Here is a 22,099-nt window from a genome sequence, read left to right on the forward strand (position 1 = left end):
AAGACTGCTGAACAATTAATCAAATGGCCACCTGACAATTACATTGACTCCCCCCCTCAATTTGTTTTGTACACTGCTGCTGCTCGCAGTTTATTATCTATGCATAGTCACTCCCCCCTACCTACATGTATAAATGACCTCTAACCTGTACCCCCGCACACTGACTTGGTACTGGTACCCCCTGTATATAGCCTCGTTAATGTTATGTTATTGTGTTACTTTTTATTATTTTTTACTTTAGTTTATTTGGTAATTTTTTTTTTAACTCTTCTTGAACTGCACTGTTGGTTAAGGGCTTGTAAGTAAGCGTTTCACGGTAAGGTCTACACTTGCATTCGGCGCATGTGACAAAAAAGTTTGATTTGATTTGATTTGATCGACTACACAACTTCTCCATATCACCAAAATGTTCCAAAACTGAGATATAGTTCTTCAGTTGTAGGGGTCAATTGTGGATTGATACTACAGTTTATTAAATAGCATAGGCTACGAGTAATAACAACTGTAAAAAAGGTGTGACCAATATTGCCTTTGAAGTCAAGCAAGTTTCCAATTGGCCAATTGTACTAATCATGTGTGTATTTAAAGCAACTGCCCAGTGTTTACAGATTACAATAAGATGTGACCTATAATTAATTACAATATGAGTGAAATCATTTTCCTTAAGAATTGTTGTTTAAAAAGCAGATTTTCTGTGTTGGAATGGTGTGGGCGTTTACCGGTCATAAAATAATCACACTACCTTCTCCTGCAGTGCGTCCAGGTATAGCTGAGCGTTGGTATAGTACATTGTGGTGGAGGAACGGAAGATGGTGATACCTGGTATCTCTTTAGCCTGTGGGACAAACCAACACACAAACAGGGGACTTCAATAGATGGTCATCTAAAAACTGTTTTAAAACCCACTGTTGAATAACCCACTCACACCCCCCTAATTACATATTAAAGTTTTGTTTTATTGCTTTGGTCTTATTTTCAAAAGTATGTGATGAGTTTCCAAAACTCTTAGTACAAAGCTCCAAACTGGCAACACTTGTAACATGGACAGTCTTGCATTCAAAACCTTTCATTGTGCATTAATTTTGTTTGTTCACCACAGAACCACTGAAATCGTTGCATGACTCATCCATGAGGTGGTGTGCTCATGGGGATGGGAATCATAAATCTTCCACCTGTATTGTAATGCTGTATTGTATTTTACATTAATGTAGTAGTCCTGTACATGGCTCAGTTTGTAAGAGCCTGGCACTAGCAACACCAGAGTTCTGTGGTCACATACCAAAAATGTTGTGACTTTGGATGAAAGTATCTGCTACATAAATGGCATATATTACAGTACTGTATTGGCCAATGCAATTTTAGTAAAGCAGTGTGAACTCTGCATTGCATTGTAAAAGGCAAATACTTTATATATGAACATGTGTTGCAATGTGAAACATGCATTTCTAGATGAAACACTGATTAAGTTTGGTGAAAAAGGGACTGTATGATTTGGTGTTGTAGTTGGTCAGTTAAAAAATGTACTTAGAATTTTGAAACAACTACCTTTTTGATGATCTGTTTTGAGTTTTGGACTAAAAGTTGTGAAAATGTACCACATGAAAATTGCACTAAAGCGATACAAAAAAAAACTGTCAACTCCTCCGTCTCACCTCCTCATATGTGTCTGTATCCAAGTAGAGCTCAGTCCCAGGAACATGCCCCAGGATAGAGTACCTCGGCCTGGGAAAGAGAGCACGCACGCGAGAGAGAGAACAGATGTTATCTACTTTAAGAAGAAGAGAAACACAATACATTCATTTTAGAACAATGGTATTCAAAGTTGCGACCAGTGGGATTGTCCAAAAAATTATAATAATATGTGTACAGATTTTTGTATGGGACAATATACAAACATTTTTGAGAAAGATATTTACTGGTTTCTTTTCATTTCGGTAAGAAATTTAAACGTAATGAAGGTTATTTGTTGATGCAAAAATGTAAAAGTACCGTTATTAAGGTTGTATCATCTTATTTGGGGTGGGGTCGTGAGAAATTATTGTGAAAAAAATGGGGCCCACTCTGAAAAAGTTTGAATACCACTGTTTTAGAAGGATTAATCTATCTTACTCTCTCTCACAAGAAAACAAGCAAACACAAACACGTGTGCTCATGCACACACACTCATGCAAACACACTTTTTAAAATGGTATAATCTGCCTTCCTTTTGCTGGACCCCAGAATGAGTAGCTGCTGCCTTGGGGATCCATAGTAAATACAAATAAAATACACTCAGACTCACAGTTGTGTTTTGAAGATGACAGTGAGCATAGAGAAGCCGATGGATGCACCTAGGCCGATGTCCAGGTTCAGTAAGATAGTACACACCAGCGTTACCAACCACACCAGCTAGGGGACAGCAGAGACACATGTAGTCAGTATGGGGAATACCCAGGAATCAGGGTTTCCCAAACCCCATTTGAGTCATATACGTCAATCTCAAGTTAGGATGCATGTTTTAGGATATAACTATAATGTGTATGAATGTGTATCTCGCCCCTCGGACTCCCGAGTGGCGCGGTGGTCTAAGGCACTGCATTTCAGTGCAAAAGGCGTCACTAGAGTCCCTGGTAGGAATCCAGGCTGAATCACATCTGGCTGGGATTGGGAGTCCATAGGGCGACACACAATTGGCTCAGCGTCGCCAGGGTAAGCCGTCATTGTAAATAAGATTTTGATGTTAACTGACTTGTCTAGTTAAATATAGGTCAAATAAAAAAATAAAAAAAGCTCTCACCAGGTCGACCTTATTGCTCTTCCAGAGTACAGGAATGTCTTTAAACTGCATAAAAAGGCCTTTCAGGTTCACAAGCACTATACAGGCCAGGACAGCCTAGGGGACACACAAACACTCATCAGATCAATGGTGTTGTCTGTGTTTGGATGGTGTGGAGGTGATGGAGACATAGATACCTTGGGTAGCTCCTCAAATAGTGACCCCAGTTGCAGAATGAAGATCAGCACAAGTACTGAAGAAATCAGCCCCACAACCTGACAAAATTTACAAACACACACATTAGTTAGTGTGCACGTGTGCGTAAATATTAGCAAGTGGAGATACGTGTATGTGCATGCATGAGTGTAGGTCTTTGTGTGTTACCTGTGTCTTGCCCCCAGTGCTATCCTGGAGGAGGGTACGCGACGGAGAAGCAGCAATAGCGTGGCATTGAAAGAATCCTCCCACTATGTTACAGAGACCAATAGCTACCATCTCCTAGAAAGAGAGAAAGAAGACCAAGAGAGTGAGAGAGAAAAAGAGAGAGTGGGGGGAGATTAGAAGAATGGAGTGGCTCAATTAAATTGGGGTTTATTTACTTGTGGCCACCCCCAGTAAATAACTCCTTGTGCTTATTTGAACGTGTCAGCCATTAAACATTCAGGATCAAAGAGCTGTAATCTTCCCTTCCTGTCTCACTCCTTCAGAGCAAAGCAACCCCAAGCACATGCCCCTGTTGGTCTGCCTGCATGCCAGTGTGTGTGTGTGTGTGTGTGTGTGTGTGTGTGTGTGTGTGTGTGTGTGTGTGTGTGTGTGTGTGTGTGTGTGTGTGTACGTGCATGTCCCACCTGGTTGCTGTCCACATTGTAGCCGTGTTTTTGGCCAAAGATTTTTCCCAAGGAGATGTTAAGGGCATATCCCACTATGCCTACTACGAATGCATCACCAACTACCGAACCCCACATACTAATGTCAGGTGACCTGGGAGCCTTTAGTCTAAGGATGAAGAGGAAAGGGAGATGTGGAGACAACAGCAGTGGAGAGAAAGGGAGAGGACGGGATAGAGGAGAATTGTGTGGTTCAAAGACACTGTCAATATGTATCTCATTGATTACTGCCTCATCCAGACCCCTCCTCCTTCCCCAACACATCCCCTTGACTCTTGCTGCTGGTAACAAGTGTTGAAACATGTACACAAACAAATAATGACATTGGTGTTTAATTGTGTATCAATGCACAGGCTAAGTTATGATTGCTCAAAGTAACCTAAATGATAAACAAAGTGATAAAGGACCTGTAGGCTACCTGAAGTAAAGCCATGTCATGAAGAAAATGACTTGATACTTGAAAGAATGAAATGATCAATTTACACCAGTGACAATATTCAAGCCTATGAATACTATCTCCTCCATTCAGATAAGCTGCCTACAACAGCTGATGTTGAGCAGTAGCAGTAGCCACTTCTTACTGTAACTTTTGTCTTTGGCAGTCCTGCAATCTGAAGACCATGCAGAATCAGCTAAAACACATGTCCAAAACTGCCTTAGCAAATCTTGATGAAACAGGTTGACATTTACTGGCTGTTGATAATTGTTTCACTGTCAACACACTTCTCTCTGCTCACTGTATCTGTGTTTCCTTATTTGACTTTGACATTTTTATCTATTCGCTTTATGTAGCCCGGCCCACTCGACCCAGTTCCATTCGAACGCGATTGTGTTTGTGTTTCCATTCACAACTTCTGTCAACGCTAGCAAATTACCTCAGAGTGGTAATCAGGAAGTGACTCTTATTTTGAAACCCCTGTCTTTCTATGCATCCCTTTTTCCCATTGAAAGGGATATCAACCAGATTCCTTTTTCTGTGGCTTCCCTAAGGTGTCTACAGCTTTTAGACATAGTTTCAGGCCTTTATTTTGAAGATTGAGCGTAAACGACTTACATTGCGTCAGTGGCCAGCTGAGGGCTCTCAGAGGTAGTCATTTTTCCTCTTGCTCCTACTGAAAAGCCAACTGTCCCGGTTGATATATTATCGAATAGATATTTGAAAAACATCTTGAGAATTGATTAGAAAAAACATTAGCCATGTTTCGGTCGATATTATGGATATAATTAGAATTTTTTGTCGTGACCGCTACTTCCGGTGGATTTCTGAACATAACGTGACAAGCAAACGGAGGAATTTTGGGTCTAAAAATAATCTTTATGGAACAAAAGGAACATTTGCTCTCTAACTGGGAGTCTCGTCAGTGAAAACATCCGAAGCTCATCACGGGTAAACGGTTAATTTGATTGCTTTTCTGATTTTCGTGACCAAGCGTCCTGCTGCTAGCTGGACATAATGCTATGCTAGGTTATTGATAAACTTACACAAACGCTTGTCTTGCTTTGGCTGTAAAGCATAATTTCAAAATCTGAGATAACAGGGTGATTAACAAAAGGCTAAGCTGTGTTTCATTACATTTCACTTGTGATTTCATGAATATGAATATTTTTTTGTAATATTTTTTACCGTTGCGCTATGACAATTCTCACAGATCCGGGATGGGTAGTTCCAAGATAAACAAGGAAAAAAAATAATAACTTTGTTCACATTTGGGAACACACACAAATTGCTCTTCGGAGGTCGGATGGTATCACCGTACCCCATCCGTCCATGAGTGATAATTGGGTGGATGACGTATGGGGACATTTTTCATTATGCTCTCCTTGGGAGTGGATGGTTCCACTATGAAACATTACAAGAGTACAGAGGCCTATCACTACCTCCACAGTGGTTGTTCACAGTGGGTTGTTCTTCACCAGGAGGAGGGAAAAGGATTGGTATTTGCAGAAGGCCGATGTTCAGCCCAGCCAATCAAGCAGCTCTTACCACTCTGCTTGGGTAGTTGTATCCAACAACAGATGAGTAGAGATGTCTGAATTAATTATATCATGATTTATTGGTAATGTTAAAATGTATTTGTGGATCAACAGAACTGCTGTATTAATCGTACTGAACATATAATGCTTGTCATGTTGACCAATTTTAGGATTTTGTACGGTTCTGTCAGTGTAAAACTATCAAGCTCTCAACTAAAAGTACCACTTTTGCATGCGCCAGCATCGGAAATAGAAACACAATTGCAACTAACTCACCATGATCACTGTGACATTCCAGAACAAGGTGAATAGGATGACTCTTTCCCAATGAACTACACCATATCACCTTCCTCTATCTTCCCTCTTCCTCTCCTCTTCTCCTGTGGACTCAACTGACCTTAGAACTCCCCTACCCACCCACAAACAATAACGCAAAAACACACACACACACTCATAAACTCACCCTTTGGGGATCTGTCCGATGACGGCCACTTTGTATAGGCTGTGCAGTTTGCAGTAGTAAGAGATAAGTGTTGCTACTACGATCTGTAACATACACATAGACACACAAAAGTTTTGCTGTGTTTCGGAAGCTTTGCTTTGTTCGGGATCAATGCACAAATACAGGCCGATTATTTAACACAACTAATCATTTTACCATATTTTATTGGATCAATGTGACTAACTGGCACATGTACACAGTGCAATACATACACTCCTCCGGCACATTAAACCGGAATATTAAACCGGAATGGTTTGGTGACATCAGCCATGGTGACAGCTTGCCCACTAGTGGTTTTCACTAGACTGTCGTTCAAGAGACCAAAAGAGAGAGACAGGAATGAGGAGCGAAAGAGAGAGGTGAGAGACACAGAGAGGTGTTTCTGAGAGGTGTTTCCCTAGCACTACACAGCTGATTCAAATAACCGAGTTTGGTTAACCCTGGTGTAGAGGACTTACCGTTATGAGTTCTATTGGAACGGGCACAGGCATTTTCTTCTCATAGTAAATGTTGAGTTCTTTGACCGCTATGAGGACCGCCAAGGCCACTAGAGTTACCACCACGGCCGCAATGTTAGTCTCTGGCAGATGTCTACAGATATCTATTAGGAGCTAGAGACAGAGAGAGAGAGACAGAGAGAGATAGAGAGACAGAGAGAGAGAGACAGAGAGAGAGACAGAGAGAGACAGTGAGTGAGTGAGTTTATGCATACATGCAGCAGTTGGAAAACATTTACAACTTTTGTATGTGTGAATCATCTGTTTCTGTGTTGTGTGCACTCACATAGACCTGAGACAGCGGTCCGGAGAAGCGTCCAACGCGGATCCCAAAGAGGCTTGGGAGTTGGGAAAGTACCACATGTATACCTGCTCCTGTCATGTAAGCACGTACCATGGGATCCGACAGGAACATCACCGCAAAACCAAACCGAATCATGCCCAGCAGAAACAGAAAGATCCCACTCAGTAAGGTGGTGCTGGCTGCTATCTGTACTCTGGCGACATCACGGGCTACTACATCTATAACTTCAGTCCCATTGGTTCCATTTAGAATCATGAAGTTACTGTTTGGGGCCAGCCTCTCTGTCGTGGTGCCTATCATGATGCTGGTCACAGCAAATGCGCCTGAGAAAACACACACAAGATCATGGTAGGGAAATGATCATATTCCTTTGACCAAATTATATTAAAACATTCAAATTCTCTCTCTTTCTCCTTCCCCTCTTCCACACTCTGTCTTGCCTACGGAGATGTGTCTGGAGGTGCCAAAGATGCAGTACATGAGTACAGGGTAGAAGGAAGTGTAGAGGCCAAACACTGGGGGCACAGAGGCCAGCAGAGCATAGGCCAAACCTGGGGAAACATTACAGAAATGTCAGTCTTCATAGACTTCACAAAATAGATAGTTATCATATAGTATTCTCAGCTCAAAGAGATGCAACACTAACTTGAGATCAACTTGTGTAAATCAGGCTTTCACGTACCTCAAGCATTGATATCAATGAAAGATTTACAGGTGATTAAATGCAGTGGCTTAAAGTGACTAAGTACTCAGTAGTGTAAAGTACTATTTAAGTAATTTATATGGTTAGGCCTATCTGTGCTTAAATATTTCTATTTGTCACAACTTTTACTTTTACTCAACTATATTCCTAAAGAAAATAATGTACTTTTTAAACATTTTCATTCACACCCAAAAGTACTGGTTACATTTTGAATGCTTAGCAGGACATGAAAACTGTCCAATATTTTAACTTATCAAGAGAACATCCCTGGTCATCCCTACTGCCTCAGATCTGGCAAACTCACTAAACACAAATGCTTCATTTGTAAATCATGTCAGATTGTTGGAGTTTGTTTTATGCTGCTGTCTGGTTGGCTTAATATAAGGAGTTTGATTCATAGCATAGCATTTAACTTTACTTATACTCAAGTATAGCAATTGGTACTTTTTCCCCCATTGTACTTATTGTAAGTACATGTTAAAATAAATAGTTTTAGACTTTTACTCAAGTAGTATTTTACTGGTTAACTTTCACTTGAGTCATTTTCTATACATTTTGGTCAGGTACTATTTAGTACTTTTCCCACCATGTGTTGTTGATTTCAAGTTAGGATTGGGCCCTGTATGTCTGTTCAAACAGTAGAGGTGATACAGACCCATAGGCAGGTGCATGATGCCAATGCTTATGCCAGATATGAGGTCTCCCAGTGCGTCTTGTCTCACTGAGTAACGAGGCAGCCATGACAGGATAGGTATAAAGCTCAGCACAGAACGCTTCAGCTTGGGCACTGAACACCTGCGACCAGGGGGAAGAGTTGGAGAAGTGGAGAAAATAATAATACATTTTTGTTATCCATTTGTGACAACGGATGTGTTTCTGCTGTGTGTTGAATAGGGCATGCAGGCAACTCAGCTCCTTGAGTGCCACAGTGAGTGCAGGGTTTTGTTCCATTCCATCTCTTACACTTCTAATTAAACTAACCAGGAGTCTTACAGCTATGCTGGAACATAAGCCAGCACACACGGTGACCATAAAGGACCAGGTTTCATCTCCTTTGGTGGCACATAGAGCCTGGTAACACTGTGTCATAGGGCTGTAGTTACAATCGAGGCGGGAAAGGGAGTAAGCCTACATAGGATTTTGAAAAAAGGTGAAATTCTACAATTAAAATCAATGTTCTATCACCTTGACCATGTTATTGTGAGGAAGCACAATTGATTCGCTCAGATTTTGTATAAATCACTTGCGCTGCTCGTGGTTTGAAGTCTACAATGTGTGTGTGGGGGGGGGGGGGGGGGGGGGGTGTAATGCAGGGTTCCCCAACTGGTGGCCAACTGGACAAATTTGGCCCACGAGTGGTTTTATTTGTCCTATGTCATTAGACACAAAAGACTATAAAAACACCAGGAAATCAGCTCCAGTGATTTACATTTTTGAAATCTGTTCCCAAGTATTCCCACTCATAGTATAGTGACATGATCATATAAAATACTATTACTATTACTATAGACTATTACTTTTTTAATACAGTTAATAGCCTTACTGCTATCTTACAAACTAATGTAACTGTGTTTATTAGTGTGCTTGCTGAAGGCAAGAACACTCTAGATGTATTACATACTCATGTTATTAGGTGTGCTTGCTGAAGGAAAAGCACAACTTTAGATTTCTGTCTTAGTCTTATTATTATAAATAAAGTTTGCTTTGCTACCACACCCACAACGGAAGCATCGCATTAGTGGAAACCAAGGCTGTTCTCCAGGCAGGCCTGGTTTAGCTAGATATGTTTGCGTTGCATCTGGGACAATTTAGCATTTTAGCTAACCCTAACCGGGGTTAACTTTTACTAACCTTAATATAATTCTCCTAACCTGACACATTATTTTCCTAACCAACCACGTTAATTATTCTAACCTGCAGCGTAAGTTCTCCAAACAAAAAGTAACTTCTGCTAGTCAAAACTGGCAGACCTGGCCTGAGAACAGACTTGGTTTCCACTATGCGATACTGCCACAATCATGTCCTCGGATTCGCAGGTTAACACGTTAGAACAGACTCAGGGTCTGTTTCTGTGGTGGCTAAAAGGCTCAAACCAGCAACTGGGTGAAAGTGGTGAAAACCCAGCAACTGACAGTAAAAAGAAGATTTATCAACACAGAGGTTGAAACATTCATTCATCAACACATGAATTGTTTAGCAAATTCGGGAGAAAATAGAATGTCTACATTGCACAGTAATATCGCCATTGCTAACATACTTCATTTATTTTAGGTATGAGGAGATTCCTCATCAGCATCAACCTTTATGATTGTTATGCTTAATCCACAGTTGCAAGGATCTTATACACTGGGTTGTCCTGAACCGAATGAGCATGTGTTTGTCGTATTGTGAATACAATTTGCTGCGGAACACGTACTTGAATGCTCTCATGACTCAAAAAATTACAATCTGTTTCTTTGAATTGCCTTGTGAAAGCCTACCACTGTAAGATTGTATTTTATAACTTAGCTAGCCATGTCCGCAATAGAATAAGCTTTCAAATGATGCCCACGTGACCCAGCTCATGCAGCGATGACAACTCCTTTGCATAGAGTTGTCAGGCTGTTGATTGTGGCCTGTGGAATGTTGTCCCACTCCTCTTCAATTGCTGTGCGAAGTTGCTGGATATTGGCGGGAAGTGGAACACGGTCGTACACATCGATCCAGAACATCCTAAACCTGCTCAATGGATGACATGCCCGGTGAGTATGCAGGCCATAGAATAACTGGGACGTTCAACTTCCACGAATTGTGTTCAGATCCTTGCGACATTGGGCCATCCAATATCATGCTGAAACATGAGGTGATGGCAGTGGATGAATGGCATGACAATGGGCCTCAGGATCTCATCATAGTATCTCTGTGCGTTAAAATTGACATGAATAAAATGCAATTGTGATCGTTGTCCATAGTGTGTGCCTGCCCATACCATAATCCCACCGCCACCATGGGGCACTCTGTTCACAATCAGCAAACCACTCGCCCACACAACGCCATTCATCCTGTCTGCCATCTGCCCGGTACAGTTCAAACCGGGATCCATCCATGAAGAGCACACCTCTCCAGTGTGCCAGTGGCCATCAGTTACGACACCAAACTGAGGTCAGGTCAAGACCTTGGTGAGGACAATGAGCACGCAGATGAGCTTCCCTGAGACAGTTTCTGACAGTTTGTACAGAAATTCTTTGGTTATGCAAACCCACAGTTTCATCAGCTGTCTGGGTGGTTGGTTTCAGACGATCCTTCAGGTAAAGAAGCCGGATTAGGAGGTGCTGGGCTGGCATAGTTACACGTGGTCTAATGTTGAATATACAGCCAAATTCTCCAAAACGACATTGGAGGTGACTTATAGTAGAGAAATTAACATATTCCAGCAGTCAACATGCCAATTGCATGCTCCATCACAACTTTGTGCGGTGGGACAAAACTGGACATTTTAAAGTGGCCTTTTATCGTCCCCAGCATAAGATGCACCTGTGTGATGATCATGCTGTTCAATCAGCTTCTTGGTATGCCACACATGTCAGGTGGATGGATTATCTTGGCCAAGGACAAATGCTCACTAACAGCAATGTAAACTATTTTGTGCAACATTTTTGGAGAAATATGCTTTTTGTGCTTATGGAACATTTCTGCAATTTTTTATTTTAGCTCATCTTGCGTTTATATTTTTGCTCAATACCCACTCAAAAAGACAGCCAAAAGATTGATAAATTCCCAATGTGTCACTGCGCTTTTAACAATTTTAAAGCACAACAAAGTTCTGTGCAGATTATTAAAGCAAATATGATCTCCACAGACCTGCAACATTTGCTTGCTATCTTGAACATGCACGCTTTCTATGATTACATAAGAGGACATTTAATTTTAAGGTTCAATAAATACTTGTAACGGTTTTCTTGTGGTGAAGGAGAGGCGGACCAAAACGCAGCGTGGTGGTTATTCATGGTTCTTTAATAAAGACACTATACATGAATAAACTAACAAAACAAGAAATGTGAAAAAACCAAAACAGCCCTATCTGGTGCAAACACAGAGACAGGAACAATCACCCACAAACACATAGTGAAACCCAGAATACCTAAGTATGATTCTCAATCAGAGACAACTAATGACACCTGCCTCTGATTGAGAACCATACTAGGCGGAAACATAGAAATACACAAATCATAGAAAAACAAACAGACTGCCCACCCCAACTCACGCCCTGACCATACTAAATAATGACAAAACAAAGGAAATAAAGGTCAGAACGTGACAGTACCCCCCCCCCCCCCCCAAAGGTGCGGACTCCGGCCGCAAAACCTTAACCTATAGGGGAGGGTCTGGGTGGGCGTCTGTCCGCGGTGGCGGCTCTGGCGCGGGACGCGGACCCCACTTCCCCATCGTCTTAGTCTGCCTTATTGCCGTGGCTTTCTAACCATGGCCACCCTTCTCAATGACCCCACTGGACAGAGGGGCAGCTCGGGACAGAGGGGCGGCAGCTCGGGACAGAGGGGCGGCAGCTCGGGACAGAAGGGCGGCAGCTCTGGACAGAGGGGCGGCAGCTCGGGACAGAGGGGCTCTGGCGCCTCTGGGCTGAGGGGCTCTGGCGCCTCTGGGCTGACTGGCGGCACTGGCGGCCCCTGGCTGACTGGCGGCACTGGCGGCCCCTGGCTGACTGGCGGCACTGGCGGCCCCTGGCTGACTGGCGGCACTGGCGGCCCGGCGGCACTGGCGGCCTCTGGCTGACCTGCGGCACTGGCGGCCCCTGGCTGACTTGCGGCACTGGCGGCCCCTGGCTGACTTGCGGCACTGGCGGCCCCTGGCTGACTTGCGGCACTGGCGGCCCCTGGCTGACTGGTGGCCCTTGACAGACTGACGTCTCCTGGCAGTCTGGCGGCTCCTGGAAGACTGGCGGCACTGGCGGCGCTGGGCAGACTGGCGGCGCTGGGCAGACTGGCGGCATTGGCGGCGCTGGGCAGACTGGCGGCACTGGCGGCGCAGGGAAGACGGGCGGCACTGGCGGCGCTTGGCAGACGTGTGGCTCAGGCGGCGCTGGGCAGATGGGTAGCTCAGATGGCGCTGGGCGGCCCCTGGCTGACTGGCGGCACTGGCGGCCCCTGGCTGACTGGCGGCGCTGGGCAGACTGGCGGCACTGGCGGCGCTGGGCAGACGGGGCTATGCAGGCGACCCGGGGACACCGTGCTTAAGGCTGGTGCCATGTAAGCCGGCCCAAGGAGACGCACTGGGGACCAGATGCGTAGAGCCGGCTTCATGGCATTTGGCTCGATGCTCACTCTAGCCCGGCCGATACGCGGAGCTGGTATGTACCGCACCGGGCTATGCACCCGCACTGGGGACACCGTGCGCTCCACAGCATAACACGGTGCCTGCCCGGTCTCTCTCGCCCCCCGGTAAGCACAGGAAGTTGGCGCAGGTCTCCTACCTGGCTTCGCCACACTTCCTGTGTGCCTTCCCCCCAAGGAATTTTTGGGGCTGACTCTCGGGCTTCCATCCACGCCGCCGTGCTGCCTCCTCATACCAGCTCTTCTTTGGGGCAGCGATATTCTCCAGGCTGTGCCCAGGGTCCTTTTTCTTCCAATTCTTCCTCCCATATCCATTCCTCCAAATAGTGCAGCCTCTCCCACTGCTGCTTCTCCTGCTGCTGCTTTTGCCCGTTACCACGCCGCTTGGTCCTGTTGTGGTGGGTGATTCTGTAACGGTTTTCTTGTGGTGAAGGAGAGGCGGACCAAAACGCAGCGTGGTGGTTATTCATGGTTCTTTAATAAAGACACTATACATGAATAAACTAACAAAACAAGAAATGTGAAAAAAACAAAACAGCAACAATCACCCACAAACACACAGTGAAACCCAGGCTACCTAAGTATGATTCTCAATCAGAGACAACTAATGACACCTGCCTCTGATTGAGAACCATACTAGGCGGAAACATAGAAATACCCAAACCATAGAAAAACAAACAGACTGCCCACCCCAAATCACGCCCGGACCATACTAAATAATGACAAAACAAAGGAAATAAAGGTCAGAACGTGACAATACTGTTACAATATTAAGATAGATAGTGTAAGTAACAACAACATTTCCTAGGAGATAGACACATCTGATATGGGCAGAAAGCTTAAATTCTTGTTAATCTAACTGCACTGTCCAATTTAAAGTAGCTTTACAGTGAAATTGCGCCTAATCTGGAATAATACATTGTGACCTTTTTCTTGCATTTCAAAGTTGAAAAAAAAAATCATGTTTTTTCTTTTTGTTATATTTTACCAGCTGTAATGTGTTTGAGATATATTCATTTCACATTTCTACAAACTTCAAAGTGTTTCCTTTCAAATTGAATCAATAATATGCATATCCTTGCTTCACTTCTGAGCTACAGGCAGTTAGATTTGGATCTGACACGTTAGGTGAAAATTTTTAAAAAGGGTCCGATCCTTGTATTTTTCTTAAAACTGCAAGTAAGCATTTCATGTATCTGGTTGAGAGAATGCCAAGAGTGTGCAAAGCTGTCATCAATCTAAGGGTAGTTTCATTGAAGAATATCAAATACTAAATATATTCTAATTTGTTTAACCCTTTTTAGGTTACTACATGATTCCATGTGTTATTTCATAGTTCACTATTATTCTACACTGTAGAAAATAGTAAAAATAAAGAAAAACCCTTGAATGAGTAGATTTGTCCAAACTTCTGACTGGTACATCATACAAAAAAATTAACTCAACATGTAATGTGTTGTTCCCATGTTTCATGATTTGATATAAAAGATCCCAGAAATGTTAGATACGCAATAAAAGCTTGTTTCTCTCAAATGCTGTTTCCATTGATCATCCTTGAGATGTTTGTACAACTTTATTGGAGTGTTGAATTCAATTGATTGGACATGACTTGGAAAGGCACACATCTGTCTATATAAGGTCCCACAGTTGACAGTGCATGTCAGAGCAAATACCAAGCCATGAGGTCGAAGCAATTGTCCTTAGAACTCTGAGATAGGATTGTGTCGAGGCACAGATCTGGGGAAGGGTACCAAAAAAATTCTGCAGCATTGAAGGTGCCCAAGAACAGCGGCCTCCATCATTCTTAAATGGAAGATGTTTGGAACCACCAAGACTCTTCATAGAGCTGGCCTGGCCTTGGTCAGGGAATTGACCAAGAACCCAATGGTCACTCAGACAGAGCTCCAGAGTTCCTCTGTGGAGATGGGAGAACCTACCAGAAGGACAACTATCTCTGCAGCACAATCGGGCCTTTATGGAGTGGCCAGACGGAAGCCACTCCTCAGTAAAAGGCACATGACAACAACAGTGCCTCTTCAACCTCAGGAGGCTGAAGAAATTTGGCTTGTTATCTAAAACCCTGACAAACCTTTACAGATGCACAGTCGAGAGCATTCTGTCAGGCTCTATCACTACCTTATATGGCAACTGCACCCCCCTCAACCACAAGGCTCTCCAGAGGGTGGTGCGGTCTGCACAACACATCACTTTGGGCAGACTGCCTGCCCTCCAAGACACCTACAGCACCCGATGTCACAGGAAGGCCAAAAAGATCAAAGACAACAACCACCCAAGCCACTGCCTGTTCACCCTGCTACCATCTAGAAGGAGAGGTCAGTACAGGGGTATTAAAGCTGAGACAGATTATGTTTTTCAGTCGCTCGATCTCAAGGGCATCAGACTGTTAAACAGCAATCACTAACTCAGAAAGGCTGCTGCCAACATAGAGACTCAAATCACTAGCCACTTTAAACAATGCCACTTTAATAATGTTAACATATCTTACATTACTCCTCTTATATGTATATACTTTACCTTGTACCATCTATAGCACCTTGCCTATGCCGTTCAGCCATTGCTCAAGCATATACAGTGGGGCAAAAAAGTATTTAGTCAGCCACCAATCGTGCAAGTTCTCCCACTTAAAAAGATGAGAGAGGCCTGTAATTTTCATCATAGGTACACTTCAACTATGACAGACAAAATGAGAAAAAAAATCCAGAAAATCATATTGTAGGATTTTTAATGAATTTATTTGCAAATTATGGTGGAAAATAAGTATTTGGTCAATAACAAAAGTTCCTCAATACTTTGTTATATACAATTTCAACTCCCTCCAAAGATGTTCTATGAGGTTGAGATCTGGAGACTGGCTAGGCCACTCCAGGACCTTGAAATGCTTCTTACAAAGCCACTCCTTCGTTGCCCGGGCGGTGTGTTTGGGATCATTGTCAGCATGACAGTCTCCAGATCTAGCCAGTCTCCAGATCTCAACCTCATAGAAAATCTTTGGAGGGAGTTGAAATTCCGTGTTGCCCAGCAACAGCCCCAAAACATCACTGCTCTAGAGGATATCTGCATGGAGGAATGGGCCAAAATACCAGCAACAGTGTGTGAAAAGCTTGTGAAGACTTACAGAAAACGTTTGACCTCTGTCATTGCCAACAAAGGGTATATAACAAAGTATTGAGATAAACTTTTGTTACTGACCAAATACTTATTTTCCACCATAATTTGCAAATAAATTCATTAAAAATCATACAATATGATTTTCTGGATTTTTTTTCTCATTTTATCTGTCATAGTTGAAGTGTACCTATGATGAAAATTACAGGCCTCTCTCATCTTTTTAAGTGGGAGACCTTGCACAATTGGTGGCTGACTAAATACTTTTTTGCCCCACTGTAAATATGTAAATATTCTTATTCCATCCCTTTAGATTTGTGTGTATTAGGTAGGTGTTGGGAAAATGTTAGATTACTTGTTCGATGTCACCAGAAGAAATGGCAGCAGTTTTACGGGTTACATCCTACCTCAATTGGGCCGACCAACCAGTGCCCCAGCACATTGGCTAACCGGGTTATCTGCATTGTGTCCCACCACCCGCCAACCCCTCTTTTATGCTACTGCTGCTCTCTGTTCATCATATATGCATAGTCACTTTAACCATATCTACATGTACATACTACCTCAATCAGCCTGACTAACCGGTGTCTGTATGTAGCCTCGCTATTTATAGCCTCACTACTGTATGTAGCCTGTCTTTTTACTGTTGTTTTATTTCTTTACCCACCTATTGTTCACCTAACACCTTTTTTGCACTATTGGTTAGAGCCTGTAAGTAAGCATTTCACTGAAAGGTCTACCTACACCTGTTGTATTCGGAGCACGTGACAAATCAACTTTGATTTGATTTGAATTCAACATATGAATTAATAACTTGTAGAATAAATGTGAAATCAACAAAAGCTTGAAGCAATTTTTTTGTTGAATACTGGGTTGAATTCAAATGATAGCTATTGAAGACATAGGCCTAATAAGCATGATTGATGATATATGATTGATAAAGTATATTTACTTTTCCTTTACTCTGTTAAAAATCTACCCTTTGAAATGACCCCGATTGCAGTAGTGAATGGATTGAGTTTTTAAGTGGAGACACATTTATGCAAGGTTTGTCTAAATTGAAAATTGGGTACCATGACATAATCCCGTTGTTGAAATTTCACCCTCTAAATCAGTCAAACATTGATGACTTTTGCAAATCCAATGTATTTTAATAAATTCCACATCACAATACGTTGACAAATTACATTGAAACAAAGTTGATTCAATCAGTTTGTGCCCAGTGGAATGTTACTATCTTACCTGAGGGAATCTTTCACCCGCTCCTTCAGGAGAGGTCTGGTGGAGTGAGTCCGTCTTCTGGCCAACTTGTCCAAGCAAAGCTCGTTCATAACATCCCTCTCCACGTAAAACTCCCCAGCCCTCTGCTCCTCAACTCCCATGGCTGTCTTCCAACACTGAATGTCTGTGTGTTTATTGCTTTGTGTGTCTCTCTCTTTTCTTTCTGTCTATGTCTCTTTGTCTGTCCTTCTAGTCTGAAACAGTGTGCGGAGGAAAAACCTCTCACAAAGGTCTCACAATTATCAACAAACTGTCAATCACCCTGATAAGAGGTACAAAAAGCTGCTAGTCTGAGTGTACTCCTGGCTGTGTCTTTGTTGGTATCTCAGTTGGACCTTCCTCATATCTGGGTGCAGGACACAATCCCTGATATTCTGGTTTTCAAAGAGACTTGGCTGACTGATTTGGTCTCGGATAAGGACATTGAGATTTGTGGTTAAAATATCTTCAGGTGTGATATATTGCGAAAAGGGAAAGGAGTGGCTGTTTATGTACAAACAACACACATGGCATCATGTTGTCTAAATATTACTGTTCCCAAGAAAATTAGCTGGTTATAGAAAAGCCAAATAAACCCAAATACACATTTATTTGTTGCTGGGATTTACCACTGTGATTACTGAAAACAGAGGATTGATCAACAACATTACAGTTAGTTACAGTATGGGATCTTACTTTAAGACAGGAAAATAATCCTGCAGCAACAGGAAATGTGAATTATTATGTGGATTGTAATAAATGTGTTGATACATTTTTCGGGAAGGGAAAACCAAGTCTGAAAATTCAAAGGAAATTACAAACTTCAGAAGACTTTTTCAACTTCAAATACACTACAAGTTTTATGTCAGGGTGCTCAAATGAATAACAGTTAATGTAATAACTTTTCTGAATGTTTTTCAATTTTGTTAATAATCAAACTGGTTAATGTAATAACTTGCCGGCTAATGTAAAAAATGTTTTAAAAAAGTTATTACATCAACCAGTAGTTATTACCATAACAACTGTTATTACGTAACAACTGTTTTGATGAATAATGTAATAACCTCAACCGGTGTAATAAAATACCAAAATCAATGTTTTTATGTACTATTTCCCTCAGTTTGATAAACATAACACCACCAACAAGCTGTCATGACGTTGTAACGGTTTTCTTCTGGGGAAAGAGAGGCGGACCAAAATGCAGCGTGGTTAGTTTTGTGCATCTTTAATAAAGATGAAAGTACAACAATCTACAAAACAAGAAATGTGAAAAAACCAAAACAGTCCTATCTGGTGCCACAAACACAAAGACAGGAAAAATCACCCACCAAAACCCAACACAAAACAGGCTACCTAAATATGGTTCCCAATCAGAGACAATGACTAACACCTGCCTCTGATTGAGAACCATATCCGGCCAAACATAGAAATAGACAAACCAGACACACAACATAGAATGCCCACCCAGCTCACGTCCTGACCAACACTAAAACAAGGAAAACACACACGAACGATGGTCAGAACGTGACAGACGTGGCCCTTTCTGGGTGTAGATTGTGGCTTCTCACTCTCTCCTACACCCAGGTTCTGTTATCTCAGGTCGTAACTTCCTGGCGGAGACTATCTCCCCCTTTTCATGCAGAGAGAGACCACAAAGTGAACAAAGGATTTCACGTGGCCGAACTCCTAAATCCCCAAAATGGGAAAATTAAACTATAAGTCCACTTGTGAGAATGTGGGAAGGGTCCGTGGACAATTAAGGGACAGCTTTGTTGAGTGCGTTTCATTTGGTGACCTCACGAATGACAGGAAACACACATGACTATATCTCTGAATGTGTACATTTCTCAATAATGGGGTTTGCGTCTAATTCTTGTATAAAATGAATGAGTTAAGATGAAACTATTTGTGAAGTGATGTTACCCTTTAATTTTTTGAGAACTGTATTCCCTTTAAAGTTTAACAATGCCCCCGTGAGCACAGACATGATCTGGCGTCATGGAACCTGCCTCTTCTACTGTTACGCATAAAAGGGGTTACGAATAACCCCTTCAGGCTAAGCAAACCCACAGAGTGAGCTGTGATTGCGAATAGTTAAGACCATGCATACCTCGGTGTATGCTGAGGTGGCACAGGTTTGAGTACCAAGACTAGAAAACCATACTATGTGGAGCATTGGCTACACGGCTGGAAATGGTTCAACTCTGAGACTATCGATCCCTACAGAATAAGAGCATATCTTAGATACTAATTACAAGTCTGCAGATAGATATTTAGTATACCTGGGATGCAAATACCGACAACTGCCGAAACATCTATTCTATGAGAACATTTCTGAATGGTACTCTGATGTATCCATTCAAAACATAAACAACTGATCTTCAGGGAAACAGAAAGAGACTCGGATGAACTCTCCAGCAGACGGACTGGATTCCAACAGAGAAAACAATGACACACTTTAAATATGTACTTGCAATTATTCTCTAATGAGCTGCCATTCATGTGTGAAAGATTAGCATCTCAATGTATCTAATTATAGACTGTGTAATGAATCCATTTTGTCTTTCCTGCTCTCTCAGTCCACACCCACTTCCATTTGTCCACCAAGCCGTCATATCGGTTTAGCCCACTAGGGAATCTTCCCTATCATTGTTAGTAACCAATATCTACTATTTGTTTGTTTATGTACTTCATTAATAGAAGACTAATTGATCAGATATTAAAATATCTGAAGAGTTATATTCGGAAAAGTATAACTTTGTAATCTGAAGATTTTCCATGGTGCCCCGACTTCCTAGTTAATTAAAAGTTACACGAGTAGTTTAATCACATAATAATAATTACAGCGAAATGATTTGATAAAATAACAGTCTTCACCTTTAATGATGCCAAAGACATGACAAAACAAACTCATGCACATCATACAGTAATACTAAAGAAATTCACAAGCACTCATTGAAATGTAGGCTACACACATGCAGTCATAGAAACACACACTCACCAAAGTAATGCAATACTCGTACACTCATACAAGACACGTAAGTGTGGTTCACCAAACTACCAAACTATATTGAAAAGTGTACACACACACACACACACACACACACACACACACACACGCACCTGAGCAAGAGCCCCATATGGAAGCGTTCTGTGGCCGCTTGGCGGTTACAATGTGGCCAAGCTGTATGCTGTGCCTATGCGAAAATGAGAAAGCACTGGATATTTGTACCTCGATAAAACAATCCTGCTTTAATTGGTAAGTGTTTATAATGGAAAAAATGTTTGTTTTACATCAATTGAGAGGTTCATTTTAAATAAAATGTTGTCATTTCACTTTGCCTGTAAGAACCATGATGAAATCATGTCTTATTTGCTGTATCGCATAATATTACATGATTAAATCTGTGAAAAAAATGTATCCTCGAGCTGTTTACAGGCATTAAATAACATTCTGCATTTTGCCATATATTTTCAGATTTTAAACATGTTCATGGTGATACTGTGACAGCGCTTTAAAAAAAGATAGGGATGGGCATGAGTTTCGACAGACGACAAAAATCTTAAAACTTATCACACATTTTGAAATTAATTTGCATGGACTCTAGTATTCCATAGGCCTACATGTGCCTTTGCAGGGCACAACAAAAAAGAAACCAAGCCAAGTTCTGTACACTCCCTTTCCCCTCTGTGTCTCACTCACTCAATTGCGTTCTGACCCCTCCCACTACACACGTGTCCTGAATGTGCGCACAAGCACCCACTAGACATACAGAAATACATGCCTATAAAAACGTATCTAACTTACCTATCGGGTAGATCACATTCAAAGTACCGTTTTTTTCAATAAATTTTCAATAACTTTGGTACTATTTTCACAAGTACAGTGCCTTGCGAAAGTATTCGGCCCCCTTGAACTTTGCGACCTTTTGCCACATTTCAGGCTTCAAACATAAAGATATAAAACTGTATTTTTTTGTGAAGAATCAACAACAAGTGGGACACAATCATGAAGTGGAACGACATTTATTGGATATTTCAAACTTTTTTAACAAATCAAAAACTGAAAAATTGGGCGTGCAAAATTATTCAGCCCCCTTAAGTTAATACTTTGTAGCGCCACCTTTTGCTGCGATTACAGCTGTAAGTCGCTTGGGGTATGTCTCTATCAGTTTTGCACATCGAGAGACTGAAATTATTTCCCATTCCTCCTTGCAAAACAGCTCGAGCTCAGTGAGGTTGGATGGAGAGCATTTGTGAACAGCAGTTTTCAGTTCTTTCCACAGATTCTCGATTGGATTCAGGTCTGGACTTTGACTTGGCCATTCTAACACCTGGATATGTTTATTTTTGAACCATTCCATTGTAGATTTTGCTTTATGTTTTGGATCATTGTCTTGTTGGAAGACAAATCTCCGTCCCAGTCTCAGGTCTTTTGCAGACTCCATCAGGTTTTCTTTCAGAATGGTCCTGTATTTGGCTCCATCCATCTTCCCATCAATTTTAACCATCTTCCCTGTCCCTGCTGAAGAAAAGCAGGCCCAAACCATGATGCTGCCACCACCATGTTTGACAGTGGGTATGGTGTGTTCAGTGTGATGAGCTGTGTTGCTTTTATGCCAAACATAACGTTTTGCATTGTTGCCAAAAAGTTCAATTTTGGTTTCATCTGACCAGAGCACCTTCTTCCACATGTTTGGTGTGTCTCCCAGGTGGCTTGTGGCAAACTTTAAACAACACTTTTTATGGATATCTTTAAGAAAT

The 22,099-nt window shown here is 42.0% G+C and overlaps 1 protein-coding gene across 2 annotated transcripts in view; it reads right to left on the reverse strand.

Annotated features, from left to right (window-relative positions):
- LOC110508402 (solute carrier family 26 member 6) overlaps positions 1–17,816 on the reverse strand; it is a 34,850-nt gene extending 17,034 nt beyond the window's left edge. For both annotated transcript variants that reach the window (XM_090225686.1, XM_090225687.1), the window contains exons 1-13: positions 17,318–17,816; positions 8,278–8,417; positions 7,360–7,470; positions 6,902–7,242; positions 6,577–6,729; positions 6,080–6,162; positions 3,604–3,751; positions 3,140–3,253; positions 2,953–3,030; positions 2,777–2,872; positions 2,282–2,388; positions 1,653–1,722; positions 743–835 (exon numbers count right to left, since the gene is read on the reverse strand). In XM_090225686.1, the coding sequence (XP_090081812.1) occupies positions 743–835; positions 1,653–1,722; positions 2,282–2,388; positions 2,777–2,872; positions 2,953–3,030; positions 3,140–3,253; positions 3,604–3,751; positions 6,080–6,162; positions 6,577–6,729; positions 6,902–7,242; positions 7,360–7,470; positions 8,278–8,417; positions 17,318–17,457 (1,674 nt within the window). In that variant the 5' untranslated portion in view covers positions 17,458–17,816. The remainder of the gene's footprint in view (positions 1–742; positions 836–1,652; positions 1,723–2,281; positions 2,389–2,776; positions 2,873–2,952; positions 3,031–3,139; positions 3,254–3,603; positions 3,752–6,079; positions 6,163–6,576; positions 6,730–6,901; positions 7,243–7,359; positions 7,471–8,277; positions 8,418–17,317) is intronic.
- Between the last annotated feature and the right edge of the window lie 4,283 nt (positions 17,817–22,099).

The sequence above is a fragment of the Oncorhynchus mykiss genome, chromosome 28, assembly GCF_057628025.1.
Source record: "Oncorhynchus mykiss isolate SJ-2025 chromosome 28, ASM5762802v1, whole genome shotgun sequence".
In the NCBI taxonomy this organism is placed as follows: Eukaryota; Metazoa; Chordata; class Actinopteri; order Salmoniformes; family Salmonidae; genus Oncorhynchus; species Oncorhynchus mykiss.